We start from the raw sequence: 17,665 nt of genomic DNA on the forward strand, positions 1-17,665 counted from the left end.
ATCCATCAGTGACCACCTGAGCTGTAGTGCATCAGGACTCAGTTAGCTTTACAGCGTCCCAGAAAAATTACATTCTCATACATACCACGCGCATACACCGGAACACCTACACTGACCTGTCATCTCATCTGTTCTGTGTTACCGTTGATTATCTGGACTAAATATTCTACCATTCCAACTTTGTTTGTCATTGCGTCGTTTGTCTTTCTGGTCTTCCATGTCTCGCTTGTTCCTAGTTCCAAAGTAAGTCTTGTATTCATAGTTCGTTGTTCCGGATCGTGTTTTTGTAATTTTGCCTAAGTCTAGTTTGTAGTGTTATTGTTTCTGAGCCTTGTCACTGTTTTAGTTTCTGGTTTTGTCGTTTGTTTGTTACTTTGTATTTTGATCACCTCGTTGTTTCACTGTAAATAAATATCTGCACTTGGATCCGCACCTTTTTGTTTTTGTTCCTGTTTTGTTCACGCTAAACGTGACACGTGCAGCAGCCTTGAATATATGGCAGGGCTCGACAATATAAGGCGCTCGGCGTGCGTTTAATACGACAGTGAAAGCATGCTGAAATATTACAGAGAGCTGTTTATTGGAAAAATTGACCAAAGTTACCATCTGTATGTCAGGCTCTGTATGAGAGAGTCAGAGCTGCATTTATTATATCATAATACAGTACATATTGTAACATTGTGAAATATTATTGCATTATAAAATAACTGTTGAAAAGTAGTTTATCATTTAATCATTTATTCCAGTAATTTTAAAGATGATTTTTCAGCTTCATTACTCCACTCGTCACATGATCCTTCAGAAATCAGTCTAAATGTTAGTTATTGTTGTTGTAAGGCGAGGCAGTGGCACAGTAGGTAGTGCTGTCGCCTCATGGCAAAATGGTCGCTGGGTCGCTGGTTCTAACCTCGGCTCAGTTGCCGTTTCTGTGTAGAGTTTGCATGTTCTCCCTGCCTTCGCGTGGGTTTCCCCCACGGTCCAAAGACATGCCATACAGGTGAATTGGGTAGGCTAAATTGTCCGTAGTGTATGAGTGTGTGTGTGAATGTGTGTGTGTGTGTGTGTGGATGTTTCCCAGGGATGGGTTGTGGCTGGAAGGGCATCCGCTGCGTAAAAACGTTGGTGGTTCATTCCGCTGTGGCAACCTCAGATTAATAAAGGGACTAAACCGACAAGAAAATGAATGAATGAATTGTTGTTGTTGATATTATTATTAAGGGTAATAGTAATAAAAAGCAATAATTTTATGAAACTACTTTTTTTAATGAAACTACATACAATAAGAAAGCAGTTATTTAACATTTTAATAAATATTTAACAATTCTTTGTTTTTTTTGTTTTTTACATTTACTAAATGTCGCCTTGAACTGAATAATTTTGCTTAAAAAAAGATATCGAAAAAAATTAATAAAACAGACCCCAAACTTTTGACCGGTAGAGAATATATATATATATATATATATATATATATATATATATATATATATATATATATATATATATATATATATATATATATATATATATATATATATATATATATATATAATTATTATTTATTTTTTTTTACTCTACCGGTCAAAAGTTTGGGGTCTGTTTTATCTGTTTAACACTCACACACACACACACACACACACACACACACACACACTATCAAACTTAGTTCATCACAATTGCTAATGTTATGCTAAATAAAACGGGTATTACAATTATGTTTGGCTTTTGACACATTATGTACAGTACTGTATGTGGCAAAAAATAGCTATTAACTTTTTTTGGTGGGGCGAGTGAAAATTTTAGCAGGGCAAGTAAAAATCTGAACCACTGGGAAGATCGGGCCAGTAGAAAAAAATCCTTAGCATTGAACCTTGTGGATAACGAACTAGGTGAAGAGGGGCAGGCAGGAACAGAAATCCAGCAGAGATGTACTGATGAAAAGAATTAGGCCTACGCTAGAGAGTAAGAAAATTTCAAGTAAGAAACACAAATATAGTGACAGTTACATTGGTTACATGGATTGGAGATGCAGAAAATTAAAATTTGTAGTGTGTAGTCGTTTTGAAAGGGGTGCTTGACAGGTGTCAAATATTAAAAAGGGGTGCACACTACAAAAAGTTTGAGAACCACTGGCCTGTGCTATATTAAAATTATTTAAAGAATTATACATTTCAGATATAATAAAATCACATTAAATAATGTTTCCTTCTGTTTTGTCCTTCTTTATTCATGTTACTCCTCATCACTTAAGCTTTTCCCAGTTTCCTTAGTTAATCCACAGTAACGCTGCGCTTTTCTCCCCAGACTTCAATTCATACACAAGCGAATGCAGACTGGAAATGCAAGCTCGTGTGTTCAATAATCTCTCAGTACAGAAATTTAAAATATGGAGCAATCGCTAGTTTTTTTTTACTGTCCAATCATTGTGTTGAATGTCTCTTTTTGAGGCACTGTATGAAAGAATTTTGCTTGCTTATTCTAGTGATACTGGCTTTACTATTGTTAATGGCCTTAGTTGTTAATTACTCATTATCTCTTTGTCTCATTCCTATATATGTCTTCTTGTTTTAGCCTTTGTGGTCAGTTTTTTTTAGTTGCCTCTAAAATGTCTGCATGCTCGTTTTTTGTTATTCTCTGTGGTTTTGAAGTGTGTAAATAAACCCGCATGTGAAGGAAGGAGCAGAAGCACCACCACCACCACAATGAGACACTTACCTGTCTACTTACTGGGCACATTCTCTTGCTCTGGCTACTCCAGAAAACACCTCCAATGACCAGCACAGAGGGCTCCCTCTGGTATTCCTGCTTGACTGTCTTTTGCCAGTGTACTGGCACATGTAGCTCTCAACAGCATTCTAGCATGCACAGCTCCTGCCAAATTCACCTGTGTTCCCCAAATGGCCAGAGCCGCCACCTGATTCCCACAAATGGCTACTAGAGCCATGCGATCTTCCAGTGCCGCAAAATCCATTTAAACTTCCAGTGCCACCAGAGTCATGGAACCTAGTTGACCCAATGCACACCTGTATAGTTAATGTAATGTAATGTGATGATAAATTGTATTAATCTGTTACAATTGTGTAGGTGCAGTTAAAATTGAGACTGGCAAAAAAAAAAAAAAAAAAGTAAAAATAGGTCCCTTTTTGAAGCTTTGGTTAAAAAAAAACACAAGGTGACTAAATTTGCATGTTATTTAGATAGCTGAAGCTATTCAATTATTTTTAGCCTCCCCTTAGCACCCCTAAGAAAAAACTAAATCCTGGAGCTGCCAGTGCTCTTTGTACTGCACAGGTAACGGCAGGCTTAACATCAAACAATTCATAAATTGACTTTATTTCAGAGTAGTAGTTCACTGATATGTGACTAATAGACTAATATTAAGAATCGAGATTGAAGAGCATTTTGCAAGGGTATCCAACCAACAGCGAAAACACAACTTACAAACCTCATAGTTATCGCAACTCCATTAATGTGCAAAAATATCAAGCAATAACAGTATGCCTCATGTGTTAATCACCATTCAAACTTGAACAGCATCATTTAAAGCCAATACAAATGCATTCTATCTTGCTCCACAATTAACTTAATTTAAATAGTCACGAACAGGCTAAACTAACCCCTGACATCCTCACAATATTTAAACAGATCTACATGACGTACTTTAAGATGGAAATGGCAATGAGAAATTGCTATGTACTCTCATACAGGAATTTAATCTCTCTCTCTTTCTCTCTCTCTCTCTTTCTCTCTCTCTCTCAGCCTGAATAAGGGTTTTCCATTCATTGGGCAGGTGGGTGTGGAATCAAAAGTCATCCCAGGTTTGGATAAAGGAGTTCAGGGCATGTGTGTTAATGAGCGAAGGAAGATCACTGTACCTCCTCACCTTGCTTATGGAGTCTTGGGATCTGGTAACCCTTTTTTTATTTATTTTTTTAACAACTACATATTCTGTTATATATATTTAAATTATTATTAAATTAAATTTCAATGTGTTCACTGTATTGCTGGTTTGGATTTGTTACATGACAAAAACATGATGTTGTCATGACAAAGTAAGAATATGTGTATGAATCAAAAATAAGAACATTTGATCTACATGAATGTTTAATATTTTTGAAAGTTCATAAAACCCAACCTTCAACTTCCCACTGTTTAATGGCTTAATTACTTGTTTGCGCTGTCACATTTGTCATTTTCATTCATTCATTTTCTTTTCGGATTAGTCCCTTTATTAATATGGGGTCACCACAGCGAAATGAACCGCCAACTTGTCCAGCATATGTTTTATGCAGCGGATGCCTTTCCAGCCGCAACCCATCACTGGGAAACATCCACACAATTATTCACACACACTCATACACTACAGTCAATTTTAGCATACCCAATTCACCTTTACCACATGTCTTTGGACTGTGGGCGAAACCGGAGCATGTGGAGGAAACCCACGAAAACACAGGGAGAATATGTAAACTCCATACAGAATTGCCAACTTACCCAGCCGAGGCTTGAACCAGCGACCTTCTTGCTGTGAGGTGAATGTACTATCTACTGCATCGCCCACATTTGTCATTTTAATTATTAAAAACAAATCCAACAATGGGTTCCTTATAATAACTACTGTAAATCTGGTATCATGGAGGAGAAGACTGTGCTACATTCAGCCTGCATCTTGAAGTCCCTCTCAGCCATTGGGCCAACCTTTTTTTCCAAGAGCAACATTCTCATGAACACCAGCCCATTAAGCATCAGGCCACAATGCACTAGCCTCTGTAGGACTGAATGTAGTATTTGGTCATGTGTCCCTTGCGTAGGAACATGCATGATAATATTATATGATATATTCTCCACTGGGCAGCATGGTGGCACAGTGGGTTGCACAATTGCCTCACAGCAAGAAGGTCGCTGGTTCGAGCCCCTGCTGGACCAGTTGACATTTCTTTGTGGAGTTTGCATGTTCACCAGGTTTCCTTCGGGTGCTCCGGTTTCCCCCACAGTCCAAAGACATTCGCTATCCGCTTGTTAAGTGGTGACGTGTTTGTGACGTATGTAATACTGTTTCCGCCACTCATTTGAGTGGAGAAATCATTCGTTTATGATCACATTTTATTCCTATCACACATTAAAGTTAATTTTATATAAAATCATAGTGTACACAACAATCTCTGGGCTTGCTGCTTAACAAATACCAAAAATGTAACAATTTATAAACAAATAATCACTTTCTGGCCATCGGATATTAGGTGTAGCGTACAGTCCACAGATAAAATTTCTTATTGATTTCATCACGGTCCGACAGAACGGTTTTACGACTCCTGGCTCCAAGAAGTCTGGATTTTCGTGACAGCTTAAGTTGTTCAGGGGGCCTGGATAGATAAGCAGGAAAACTTTAAAGACATTCCTGCCCAAATACACTCACACACACACATACACCCCCACGAGGCTGTTCCGACAGAAAGAAAATGAACTCATCAAATCCAGAACCAGCACAAAACCAATGTGTTATGTTTTGTAAACTTTGTGTCTCATTTCTGACTTTTCTTACCTGTGTAACCTCTCTTATAACCTGTATGCATGTTCCATTTAGGCCTTTGTAAAGCATAAATATTGTAAGGATATGAAAAATTATGTTGATGTACTTTCAACCCCCCCCCCCATGTTTGGTACCGATGGGTTTCTGCTGACATTTTACAACACATGATGCAAAGATCGAGACCATAACTCGCATTGCTTTATTCTTTAAAGCCCTGTATTAAATGCCTGTCCGCATGCTTTAGGCGGACGCTCAAATTTGCATACGGGCAGCCCAGAGACAAAGGAAGGTTCGCGCGCAAACTTTCCCCTGAAATCATTGGTCAGAATGCTGTACGGGTTGTCACGTGACCCGCAGGTATAAGCACACTTCCCCCCAAACATCTGGGCAGAAAGAGAACGTCCCAAAAAGGAACATCATTGACGGTGGTCCCTTAAAGGGCCACACGGCTCTTCATAGCCGCATGGACTTTTTCCCGCCACGCTTTCTTTATTTTCCGGCAAAGTAAATTCAGTTTAAAGTTTGCGATCGTGTTCGTCCGAACTGCATTACGAACTCCACGCATCAAAGGACATCAAGAGTAGTTTTCATCACGACGGAAGAGAGACGCATAAAAGAGACCTCCAGACATGAAAAACCAGGTGATTTTAGTTATGCGATTAAGCTGTGCCCCTTTTATCAAAAAGGTGTTTTTTATAACCTTGGTGGTCCTTAATGGTGCGTGTGGAACTGAAAGTTTTGTCACTCTTTTACCTGAAATCTATAATTCCTAGCTTTACTATGTCTCTTTGCTGTTACACGTTCTATAGACCCGATATCTCCACGTGGTTTACCTTTGTTTTGTGTTTAATGTATGTTTGTGCGTTTGTTTGTTTGTTCGTTACGTCTGACTAGTCAATAAATTCCATTATAATCAAATGAATTGTATTGTTTGCCTCATGAGAAAATGTCACTGAAATACAGATTCCCCTGCCTTGCTATTATAAGTTGTTTAAAACTTTTGAATGATTAATCTACTTCACAAGAAGTAGCAATTAAATTCCCTTTTTCTAAATGAATAGATTATCGTGTCCGCTCGGAAGAGCGGGGGCTCTGCTTGTGTTTGTTTGGTCAAATTAACAATAAATTGATTCGGAATATTAATGATTAACAATAATTCGTTATTGTTGATAATTAATATTCATAATCTGGGAATCCGCTCGGTCGCGCGAGCATGATCATTTACAATCATATGTTGGTTTGACCAAGCTGACTGAAGCTTAAGCCGGAATATTAATAATTAAGAATAAACCGTTATTGTTGATTATTAATATTCATAAAATGAGCTAATTTCATGTTACATATATTGGTGGAGAATGCGGGCAGTTTTTCAAACATTTTCTTTGAAACAAACTTTCCAATTCATTGTGATTTATTAAGCGCGATATAGAAGAAAAAAAAAGGACCGCGAGAAGCATTTCCTTTCTTCAAAACTGGGAGGACTTAACGCCTCCTCCAGCCATTCTGTTCACTAAACACAGCAGAGAGCTGCCCGTGTAGAGTGTAAAAAATTTAACTGCAGTTCATATATATTTTAAATCGATTTTGCTGAGACGCACGTTCCGCAAATCATTTAAATATATTAGTGTGCCTGTCGGAGGAAAAGACACCTCTCTCAGCGCTTGTAAGACAGTTTGGAAACCCCAAACCTGTCCGTTTAAAAGGCCTTCTTTTAGCTAGAAAACCTCTAGCCTATTTCTCCCGTGGTTTCAAACTGTTAGATTAGCTGCCTAACGTTTAACCTCTTTGCTTCGCCGCCGTGCGAAATTAATTTCAGAACTGCTGGACAGTTCTAAATTAATGTATTTGGGAGCTGCAAGCTTGCCTGTTAACCGCTTTCTGACGAAAGGAATTCTCAGAACCATAAGCGTGTTTTTAAATGGTACCAAAATCTGATATGGATGTGAATTCCCATATTTCAGTTATGTTCGTCCGGACCAAATCTGTGTACAAACGTGCACCGCCTCGAGAGACGTCTCGCATTTTATGTTTGTTTGTCTAATTGTAATGGTCGAATATTATTATCAATGTTAAGGCAACATGATATATAATGACCGTTTATGCGAATCTTAGTGGTTCGCGCTTTGCCTTTGTGAAGTCAGCCGCATACCAAGTTATGAATGAGAACTCATTGATAAAAACGACCCTTCGAGCGCTCATTGACTCCTCGTCCACGTAACTCGTGCGCGCGCGCACGCATGCATGAATGACGTAGTCACCACCCCAAAGCATAAGATCCGCCTTCAGGGGGCAGAGTGTGTGACGCGGCTTACATCACAGGGCAAAACAACTCGCTAGCTTCTAACGACTAGCCTTAAGTAAACTAACCCTTCGCGTCTTAATATTACCAAACTGTTAGCACAAGGCTAACCGGATGCGAAGCGTAACTCGTAACAACTTGCTAGCGGCTAACGCCAGCTAATGCTTAAGCAAACCAACCCTTCACATTTTGTAACATTAACAAACGTTAGCACAAGGCTAACTGAATGTGAAGTGCAACTCGGAAACATCTCCCCCTGTCTCCCTCTGCTCTTCTCACATCAGTTCCGCCCACCATTGTGTCTCAAGTGGTCTGAAATGGTCAAACAGTTTGGAGTTAATTTGTTTTAATTTCGATTAAGCATTTTATTTTCCCTGTTATCATTTTATCCAAACAATAGTTTAGTTACCTAAGTATAGATTATTGGTCTGTTTTTATTTCTTTTGGTATTATGAATTATTTTGTTACTTTCAATTTTTTTTAATTAATTTTCTGCCTTCTGTCTTTTTCATTTTAACACCGTTGTCCAGTTTATTTGTTATTACTTGATTTTTAATCAAGTTCCCAATAATCTATTCTAAACTTAGGTCATGTTTAATTTTAATTTTGTTGGTTTTGCTATTTGGGGAATAGCCTTTAATCTCTATTATTATCATTAATAGGCATAATTTTTCTTCCCTTTTGATTTTTTTTTTTTTACTCCATCTTTTCCTCATGTCTTATTTATTCCCTCACCTCTTAGGTTATAGGGAAAGTATTACTATATAAGGGCAAGTATTAGTCTGAAGCTAAATTTAGAGCTATCAATCTATAGATCCCACATCTGATCAAAACATGTTGGGCTAACCCATTAATGTTTGTAGATACCCCTGAATACTAAGGCACTCTTTCTACTTTTTCTAAGCCGTCCTGTACTGCTTTTAACTATAGGGGATTATTATGATTATTCTTTTAAATTCTTTTATGCCGATTTAATTTTCCTTTAGTCTCCCTCCATCACAGGGTGATAACCTCCTCTATCCATCAGATACTACAGCATACTAAGATTCCTACTCCAACTGGCTCGCCCAGAATAGTAGATCCATAGTACTGCCCGTATCCGGACCCGAGTCTTCTGTGCTTGTGTGGTTAAGCGTACAGGTTATTCAGGTTGCAGATCAAAAGATTGGGTTCATCTGTCTGACATAACTGACCCCTGCTGAAGGATGCGTTAGATACCTTGGCGTTTTGTTACTCCGGCTTGTGTGGATCACAGTGGCATCAGCAATCGTACTCCAAGAAGCACCGTCCGTGTCAACTGGCATACGATCAATCTTGGTTAATTACTCTGTCATGATTCTACACACGTGCCCGCCTGAGTGAGATTGGCCACCTCATTCTACAGGCCTAGAGCGGCACCGGAATCATCAGGCAAAACCCAATTTTGAATCATGCCAGGCGGTCAGTGACTTCCTTGAGTGCTACGTATTGTGCTAAAAGCCTACGCTGTGTGAGTTCACAACCGAGTTACATTATAGGCAAGTGATCTGATAGCGACTGCAGTAGGAGTTGGGGAAAGTCTAGCCAGATAGCACGCTCTTGCGACCTTCATCTGATTGCTTTTCACTCACCACCAAGTGTAAATAGCATGTAAAACCTAGTCTAAACTTAGCCCACTACTGGACTATAAAACGAACATTTTAGACATGCCCATAGGTTTTGCTATTCTCTCTCTCCCTCGTTTCTCCTCCTCCTTTCAGTTTTATTTTTATTCATATTTACTGATATCCATATTAGTATTTTCTTTCATTTTTCTTTCCCTGTACACTCGTTCATCCGAGCAAGGTGCCTTTTTGTCTAACTTATCGTTAGTATTATTCATTTTTGTTTTTTTGGGTTACTGTTATTTTTATTTACTTAATTATTTTTATTTACTTTGACCTGCTCAGAGACCACGCTATTGAGAACCACCAGGGTGATTTAAATAATTGATTGATAATTTGCACAGCCTGGCGCATGACTAAAAGCCTTGAGGGCAGTACGTAGATATCAACTGTTATCCAGCCACCCAAATTCGACATCCGAATTGTCCGGCCCCCAAAGGATCCTTAGAAGGACCAACGTCTAGCCGGCACATACCCCCCTAGCTGACAACCCTGTCAGACTAATAATATAGCACAATGCTAACATCCACTCGATTTGGCCATGTGGGTCTCTCTCTCTCTCCCTTGTGATCTCTGTCTCACCCAACAGACCAGCATGTCAAGTGCGCCCAGCTCGCTGCTCACTTGGACCAACTGGAGGCCTGGATAAGTGTTTAACCCACAACCTCCTGCCCAAAGACGCCATGGAGCTGCAGCGGCCAAGCAGAGAACAGCTGGACGTCTGCATTAATCCGCTGAGGGCGAACGACCTAGCCCGGAGCCATGACAGCCAAGCCCAGACTCAACTCTCCAGGGCCCTGACACACCTCACCCTTGCACCGGCCAGACCCATAGGAAAGGGTCTCAACCAGCTGGAGCATCAAGCCCAGGACGCCTGCAAGACGACGAGGGAAAAGGACGCCGAACTTCTGGAGCAAATGGACGGACTACACGCGCCCCGATGGAGCTACAAGCGGACAACGCACACAAGTAGCGACGAGAAGAGAAAGCCAAAGATGAACTGAGTGTAAAGCTACAAGCTGAAACACTATTGTAAAGAGCAGAACTAAAGACAGTGAAGCTCGGGTCAAAGCCTCCAAAGTCAACGGCTGAGGGCCCAAGCAAAATTCCAACACGGAACCCAACTAAAAGACTTTATGCATGAACTTGACAGAGTTCACCCAGAACTGTCACATTCCTACAACCCATGTGACTACCTGAAAGGGGAAGTGCCACAGTCAGCCCCAAAAGCCAAGACTGGATAGACCAGCAGAGGGGGGTGAATCCAACTCATACTGCCCCGCCAGCCAGCATTCCAGCAACGCCCGTCAGCAACACAGGGCCAGGACTCCCTCCAATGGGGTCCCCCACGACAGACACCATCTGTCAACCAAAGACTTTGAACCAGCTGGCCAGGGAAATGCCAACTTTCACCCCAAACCCTGCTGGAGGCGACGACACGCACTCCTAATGCTAAGACACTGACTTTTACACAGACGAGGCCAAGTGCCACTCTCTGTGACAAATTGTATCTGCTAAGAATTACTTCGAGCTGTGAGGCAAGAAGTTTCCTGAATCAATAGCCCCGTGCCATCAAAGCAGATTACGAGCCGATGCAAAAGCTCTTACTAGAGTGTTTTACCTGACCCTGTGTCAGAGTAAGGAGTGATTGTCGCCATGGGTCTCAGAACAGCCACGAGACCTCACAAGCATACTGCAGTCGATCACACCAACCCTACTTCAAGACAGGAAATGAGCCACGGACCGAGGAGGAGTTCACCTTCCAGACCCTCTCTCTCCCAAAAACCTGCTTTCTGTGGTGAGTCCGCACTCGGGCATTGCCCTGCCCCCACGACCTGACCACCCAACAGCGGCAGAGTTTAGCTCATAAAATCTGTTCAAAACAAAGACTGTCAAACACCTACAAGCTACCCTGCCTCAGAGTCTCATCCAGAGCTGACTTTAAAAGGCACGCTACTGTTTCCCAGCCGCAAGACTTCCAACAGTGAGTTAAAGCCTTTCTCCGCCAGCAGAGGACAGCACCGCCAGGAAGGCGCATGTCCCAACACCAGACAGGATGCTCAGAGACACACTGGGACAAGCCACTCACCACAAGCAGCCCAAAAGGAGCCTAACAGCAACCAAGGAATGAACAACCTGCAGTAGCTAGGAGCTCAAGCAACCAGCATCCAGCTAGTTACACGCCAGAGAAAGCCAAAGGTGAAAACCTGACACCAAACAACGGCACAGTGGCGTCATGAGCAGCAGAACTGCTAAAAAGCTTGAAAGGGCCCTACAGGAAGTCAAGCCAGACTCCTTATGACTAGAGGGGGGTCCAAAACCATTTACCCCCCTGAACACCTGCTTTCTGCTCCATCCCCGCAGAGTACTGCGAGTCCAACACAGGCTAAAGACTGTGTATCTAACTGCAGCATCACGCTTCCCCCAAGAAGCAGCCAGTGCCACCATGCTTGAAACCTCATGTACCAGGAAACACTGGTCTGGTTGTCTGTTTACCTCCCGAGCCACAGCTCACCAACCAGCCACACCTGCGTACAAACAACTGCTCAGGCCCCTGCACTTCAACTCTTGGGGAACCTGAACAAAATGGCGTGGCAACAACGCGCTACTTGGCTGTAACCGTGGAGATGAAAGAAAGATGAAAAACGCGCGTCAGCATGGAAGCAGACCTCACAATAATGTCATCTTTCCTGTTTGAGTAACTCAAAGCAAGAGCTCAGAGACTAAAACGAACACTTAAATGCCAACCAGGCAGGCTGATGGTGCAAATCATACAGCCAAACTGAGGTTCAACTCACATACATCGCTCCCATTCAAGTAACGACTGTCCCCATGACTGCAGTGCACCCCGTGTACCCGTCGCCAATGGGCACATACCTGCTGCTGAATGGTAAAGATCCGCTGGATATGTTTGAACCTCTTTCGAACTTTGAACCCCTTTAAAATCTGGGCCCAAGTGCGAGAACTCTCTCACAGCCGTCAGGTCAATCCCAACAGACTGTCAGGTCACCGAGGTCGCGGGAAACTGCTGGAACCCGAGAGAACCCGAACTCAACAACATAGACGGGGTCAAGGTCGCTACTCTGCAGCCTTCAAACCAGCTAGCAACCCCAACGCTTGCTGCCCCAGGCCTCAAAGGGCTTAATGTTGAATAACCGGACTGTGAATGACACTGTACTTGCACTGTGAGCAGACAACCCAGCAGCCATCAGCCTCGCACTGTGCGACACTCCGCCTGAACACACCCCCAGACCTGTGTTCAACTAACAAGCATACACACTACTGTCCAAATGCTAAACTCTCACACATGACAACTGCCAACAGCATTTGCACATTGAACTTGAATCGGAACGACGGATGGTTGACCCATCCCGTCCTAACTCTCACGGCCCCGCCGCACAATGTTTACATCAGAGCTAATAGCCTGATACATCTTCAGGCATATAGACACCTTTAACGACCGGTGATAGGCACCCACACTTCTCACAGCCAACAACGATGGCTATCACCCTCAAGAAGCCCCACTCAGGCCAGACCATGCCAGAGGCCTGCTCTGTCATCATCAAACAAGACTCTGTGGTGCCAGCCTATACAAACAGGTGCTCTATATGGCTCTCCATATGAAAGGCCGAACTCTAAACCACACCTTGGGTTTTTCTTCCAACCAACAACAGAAGGCATAAAACTGGGCCTCAACCTGGAAGCCATACACTAAATTAAATTGTCCTCATGAACAGTATATGTCTTGTGTAATAGCTGCATGGCAACTGACATAAAAATCCCCAAAGACTACCTACTGGGATGATTGGTCAGCTACGAGTTCCATGACTTTAAACTCTTGGGCCAATTAGTGGCCTCACCCTACATGCAACAACACCAGAGGGGAGCTTGGAAAACACAGACTATACTGTTTCATTCCAACTCGCCACACTCACGTCTGTCTTACCAGTAAACAAAGAACCGGTAGGCAGAAGTGAGCTCACAGAGGACTAACTCCTTGCCGTGTGCCCAGCCACTCGTCACCCCATCACTAATATGGATGAAGACAGGGCACTTTCCTCAACTGAACAGACATGCTGAGGCCACGCAGGATGAGGCCAACCGACAAACGTCAGCACATCCTGTATAACTACAACGGTGCCCTCACTAAAGACTCTTTAGACTGCAAGTCCGACTGACCTTCACATGGAAATATCCAACTCCATGCTGGAAAAAGAACATCGGGCTATGCAACAAAACCTGCTCGGCACCCATCTGGCCCGTCCTCAAGCCCAGGGTCAAAGGGTGCCTGACTATAGAAAGCTAAATCAGCAAATGCATTGTCACGAGGGCCAATGACACCACTGGAACAGGAAGTGCCCAGAACTCAAGGACCAACCATCTACTCAACGCTTGATGTGGTCCCCGCCTTCGGGACAATACCTGTGCATCCAAATGGCCAGCATAAGCTAGCTTTCACCTTGAACAACAGACACTAAACGATCACTAGGTGCCCCGTCGGCTAGGCCAACTCACCAGCCGAAAGCAACACCCTCCTGAACAAAGCATATCCCGATGCTTATGTTAGAGGCAACCTCATCTACGTTGATGACATCCTTAATGAAAGTACCACCGTGTCTGGCCACTCAAAGGAGATAGACCATGGCCTACAACAGTTGACTGTGGCTAGCGCAAAGACTACCGCCTAGCAAGGTCTCTGAACTGAGCGGCACCCTAAGGGGGTGCAACTACTCCAGACACGTCATTAAGAACTGTTCAAAGACTTCTCGACCCGTGACCACCCTGTCAAAAAGGGCTGTCCTTCTGTATGACGAAAGGTCAACAGCTGGCCACGATTGAAGTGAGACAACGTCTGGGCATATGCAAGTAAGACACTCCTTGCGCCAGAAGGCAAATACCAAGACTGTGTAACAACATCGCTCTGCACGGTGGGTGCCATTTCAACAGCTATTCTCCAACTTCTTTGGAGCACAAAAGCCATCATAGACACCTGCCACCAACCTGTCATGTTACCGAACAGTCAGCACATCCGGGATGGCATAAAGACTAACGCCAGTACGGCCATGCGGCCGATGGCCCCCCAGGGCCACTGTGTTGACACGCGTTACACCTTAAGCCACAAATCCACGCTGGGTAACAGCCTAGCTGTTTACCAAGACTGTACAACTGACAGACCAGTTGCAACGCCGTAGAGGAGGAACCCCAGCCACCTCTGCCAACCTGTCATTCAAGTACTCCAAGGACTGGGATGAGAATGCGTGCCAAGGTATGCCCACAGCCCGTGTCGATGGATGCTCCCACAAACATCGCAGTATGGAGAAATGGCAGTCAACACTGCAACCCTTCAAAGCACAGCAGCCCATGACATAAGAGTGCACTTAGCTGCAGACTCCAACTTGCTAGACTCTGTTTCACGTTCCACCTCCCAGGGGGGAAACAAAAGGCTTCAGAACTGCCCACCACAAGCCCGTGAAACATCAACACCTTTTCTGTTTCCCAAGTAGGCGACCACAACACTGACAACCACATCATGGTCGTCTACAGAAAAAAAGATAAGAACAATTCAAACTTTCAGGCACTGACAAGGACCTGAATGACTGGACCGATGCCCTTACCAAGAAGGTGCATCACACGGTGGACCATGGTCACCACCCAACCAAAACCGCGAGATCTGGCAGCTGTAACCGGCAGCCAACAACCCTGCCTAGCCTAGCTGCCACATTCAATCTCACCAGCCCGACAAATATCGACAAACGACATTGCGACCACATAGGCGTCTGACACCTCACGTCAGACCAGGTTTATTTTTACCTTTACTTTGTCTCTTGTTGTTTTGTTTTGTTTCCACCACTCACCCCACCTACCACCCGATCCTTCTGTCTGACCTCAGCTTCAACACAGATGTCACTCAACACCTCCTACATCTTAAGAAAAACAGGTGCGTGTGAATCATTTTTGGGTTGTCCCCGAAGACCCCACGACACCACAGTTCGTGCTGCCTCAGAGCCAGAGGGGGGTAACGCCAATGTACTGACCCTGCACACAGCAAAACATGCCCAGGGCGCTGATTCACCGAGCACCACAGCAACACAGAGAAACCATCCTCTCATGATCAGACAACCAGATGGATCGGGCGGGACACTTCCATGGGCTCACAAGGAGCAACAATTTTTTGTGTGTGTTTTTCTCTCCTTCACTTTCTCTTCCCCTTGAACTCATATGCCAGTACACCAAATGGGTAGAGTGTCTCTTAGCACCGACGACACAGCCCAGACCATGGCATATCTTCTGATGATGTAAACAACTTGGACAGAGGCACCCACCCTGCACTACCAACATCACACAGGAAGGGCAAAGACTCCTGGTTGAATACGCTCAGCTGCATAGCAGCCAACCCTCAAACCTACGTATCACAACCAGAGTAACAAACACTGGGCCACAAGCCAGGAAAGGGGGTAGAGACCCTGCAACCGGTGTCACCGTGGAATGCCAAGCACAGTCATCACAGACACCACCTACTCTCTCCCCTGTTCCCTCTCTCTCTCTCTCTCTTCCTTTTCTACACAGGATACAGCCACGATCCTGTACCTCAGTCTCACCAGAAGACCACTGCAACCTCACAACTACCACTCCGTGCCTCCCGACAACAGGGAAGCACACATTAACAAGGGCCTCACCATTCAATAAGATGCAAGCACCAGTGGACAAGTGCACCCCTGACCTCCCCCTCAAAGCTTTCCTGCGTGAAACCAGGAAAGGGGGGAAAGAGCATGAAGAAACTAAGTCAAAACTGCTTGAGTCTAAGCCACGACTCGTCGACCCAGCAACGGAGGTCGAAGGAAACTCACCTCCAACCCATCCTGTACGTCAAGTTAGATTTCAACCAACAAGGTTTTCTCCGAACCTTCTTCGTTGCAAAGGGGGGATATATGTAGCGTACAGTCCACAGATAAAATTTCTTATTGATTTTATCACGGTCCGACAGAACGGTTTTACGACTCCTGGCTCCAAGAAGTCTGGATTTTCGTGACAGCTTAAGTTGTTCAGGGGGCCTGGATAGATAAGCAGGAAAACTTTAAAGACATTCCTGCCCAAATACACTCACACACACACATACACCCCCACGAGGCTGTTCCGACAGAAAGAAAATGAACTCATCAAATCCAGAACCAGCACAAAACCAATGTGTTATGTTTTGTAAACTTTATGTCTCATTTCTGACTTTTCTTACCTGTGTAACCTCTCTTATAACCTGTATGCATGTTCCATCTAGGCCTTTGTAAAGCATAAATATTGTAAGGATATGAAAAATTATGTTGATGTACTTTCAACCCCCCCCCATGTTTGGTACCGATGGGTTTCTGCTGACATTTTACAACACATGATGCATAGATCGAGACCATAACTCGCATTGCTTTATTCTTTAAAGCCCTGTATTAAATGCCTGTCCGCATGCTTTAGGCGGACGCTCAAATTTGCATACGGGCAGCCCAGAGACAAAGGAAGGTTCGCGCGCAAACTTTCCCCTGAAATCATTGGTCAGAATGCTGTACGGGTTGTCACGTGACCCGCAGGTATAAGCACACTTCCCCCCAAACATCTGGGCAGAAAGAGAACGTCCCAAAAAGGAACATCATTGACGGTGGTCCCTTAAAGGGCCACACGGCTCTTCATAGCCGCATGGACTTTTTCCCGCCACGCTTTCTTTATTTTCCGGCAAAGAAAATTCAGTTTAAAGTTTGCGATCGTGTTCGTCCGAACTGCATTACGAACTCCATGCATCAAAGGACATCAAGAGTAGTTTTCATCACGACGGAAGAGAGACGCATAAAAGAGACCTACAGACATGAAAAACCAGGTGATTTTAGTTATGCGATTAAGCTGTGCCCCTTTTATTAAAAAGGTGTTTTTTATAACCTTGGTGGTCCTTAATGGTGCGTGTGGAACTAAAAGTTTTGTCACTCTTTTACCTGAAATCTATAATTCCTAGCCTTACTATGTCTCTTTGCTGTTACACGTTCTATAGACCCGATATCTCCACGTGGTTTACCTTTGTTTTGTGTTTAATGTATGTTTGTGCGTTTGTTTGTTCGTTACGTCTGACTAGTCAATAAATTCCATTATAATCAAATGAATTGTATTGTTTGCCTCATGAGAAAATGTCACTGAAATACAGATTCCCCTGCCTTGCTATTA

The 17,665-nt window shown here is 43.5% G+C and overlaps 1 protein-coding gene across 15 annotated transcripts in view; it reads left to right on the forward strand.

Moving 5' to 3' along the window:
* fkbp10a (FKBP prolyl isomerase 10a) overlaps positions 1-17,665 on the forward strand; it is a 131,863-nt gene that overhangs the window by 9,392 nt on the left and 104,806 nt on the right. For 14 of the 15 annotated variants that reach the window (XR_012395001.1, XR_012395002.1, XR_012395003.1 and 11 more), the window contains exon 2: positions 3,757-3,905. Coding sequence is in view for 5 of the 15 variants with exons in the window: in XM_073931624.1 (XP_073787725.1) it covers positions 3,757-3,905 (149 nt within the window). In the remaining 10 variants the exon portion in view is untranslated. Of the gene's footprint in view, positions 1-77; positions 244-3,756; positions 3,906-17,665 lie in introns of those variants that run through there. The other variant, XM_005159527.6, reaches the window with a different exon arrangement.

Source organism: Danio rerio, chromosome 19, assembly GCF_049306965.1.
Source record: "Danio rerio strain Tuebingen ecotype United States chromosome 19, GRCz12tu, whole genome shotgun sequence".
NCBI lineage: Eukaryota > Metazoa > Chordata > Actinopteri > Cypriniformes > Danionidae > Danio > Danio rerio.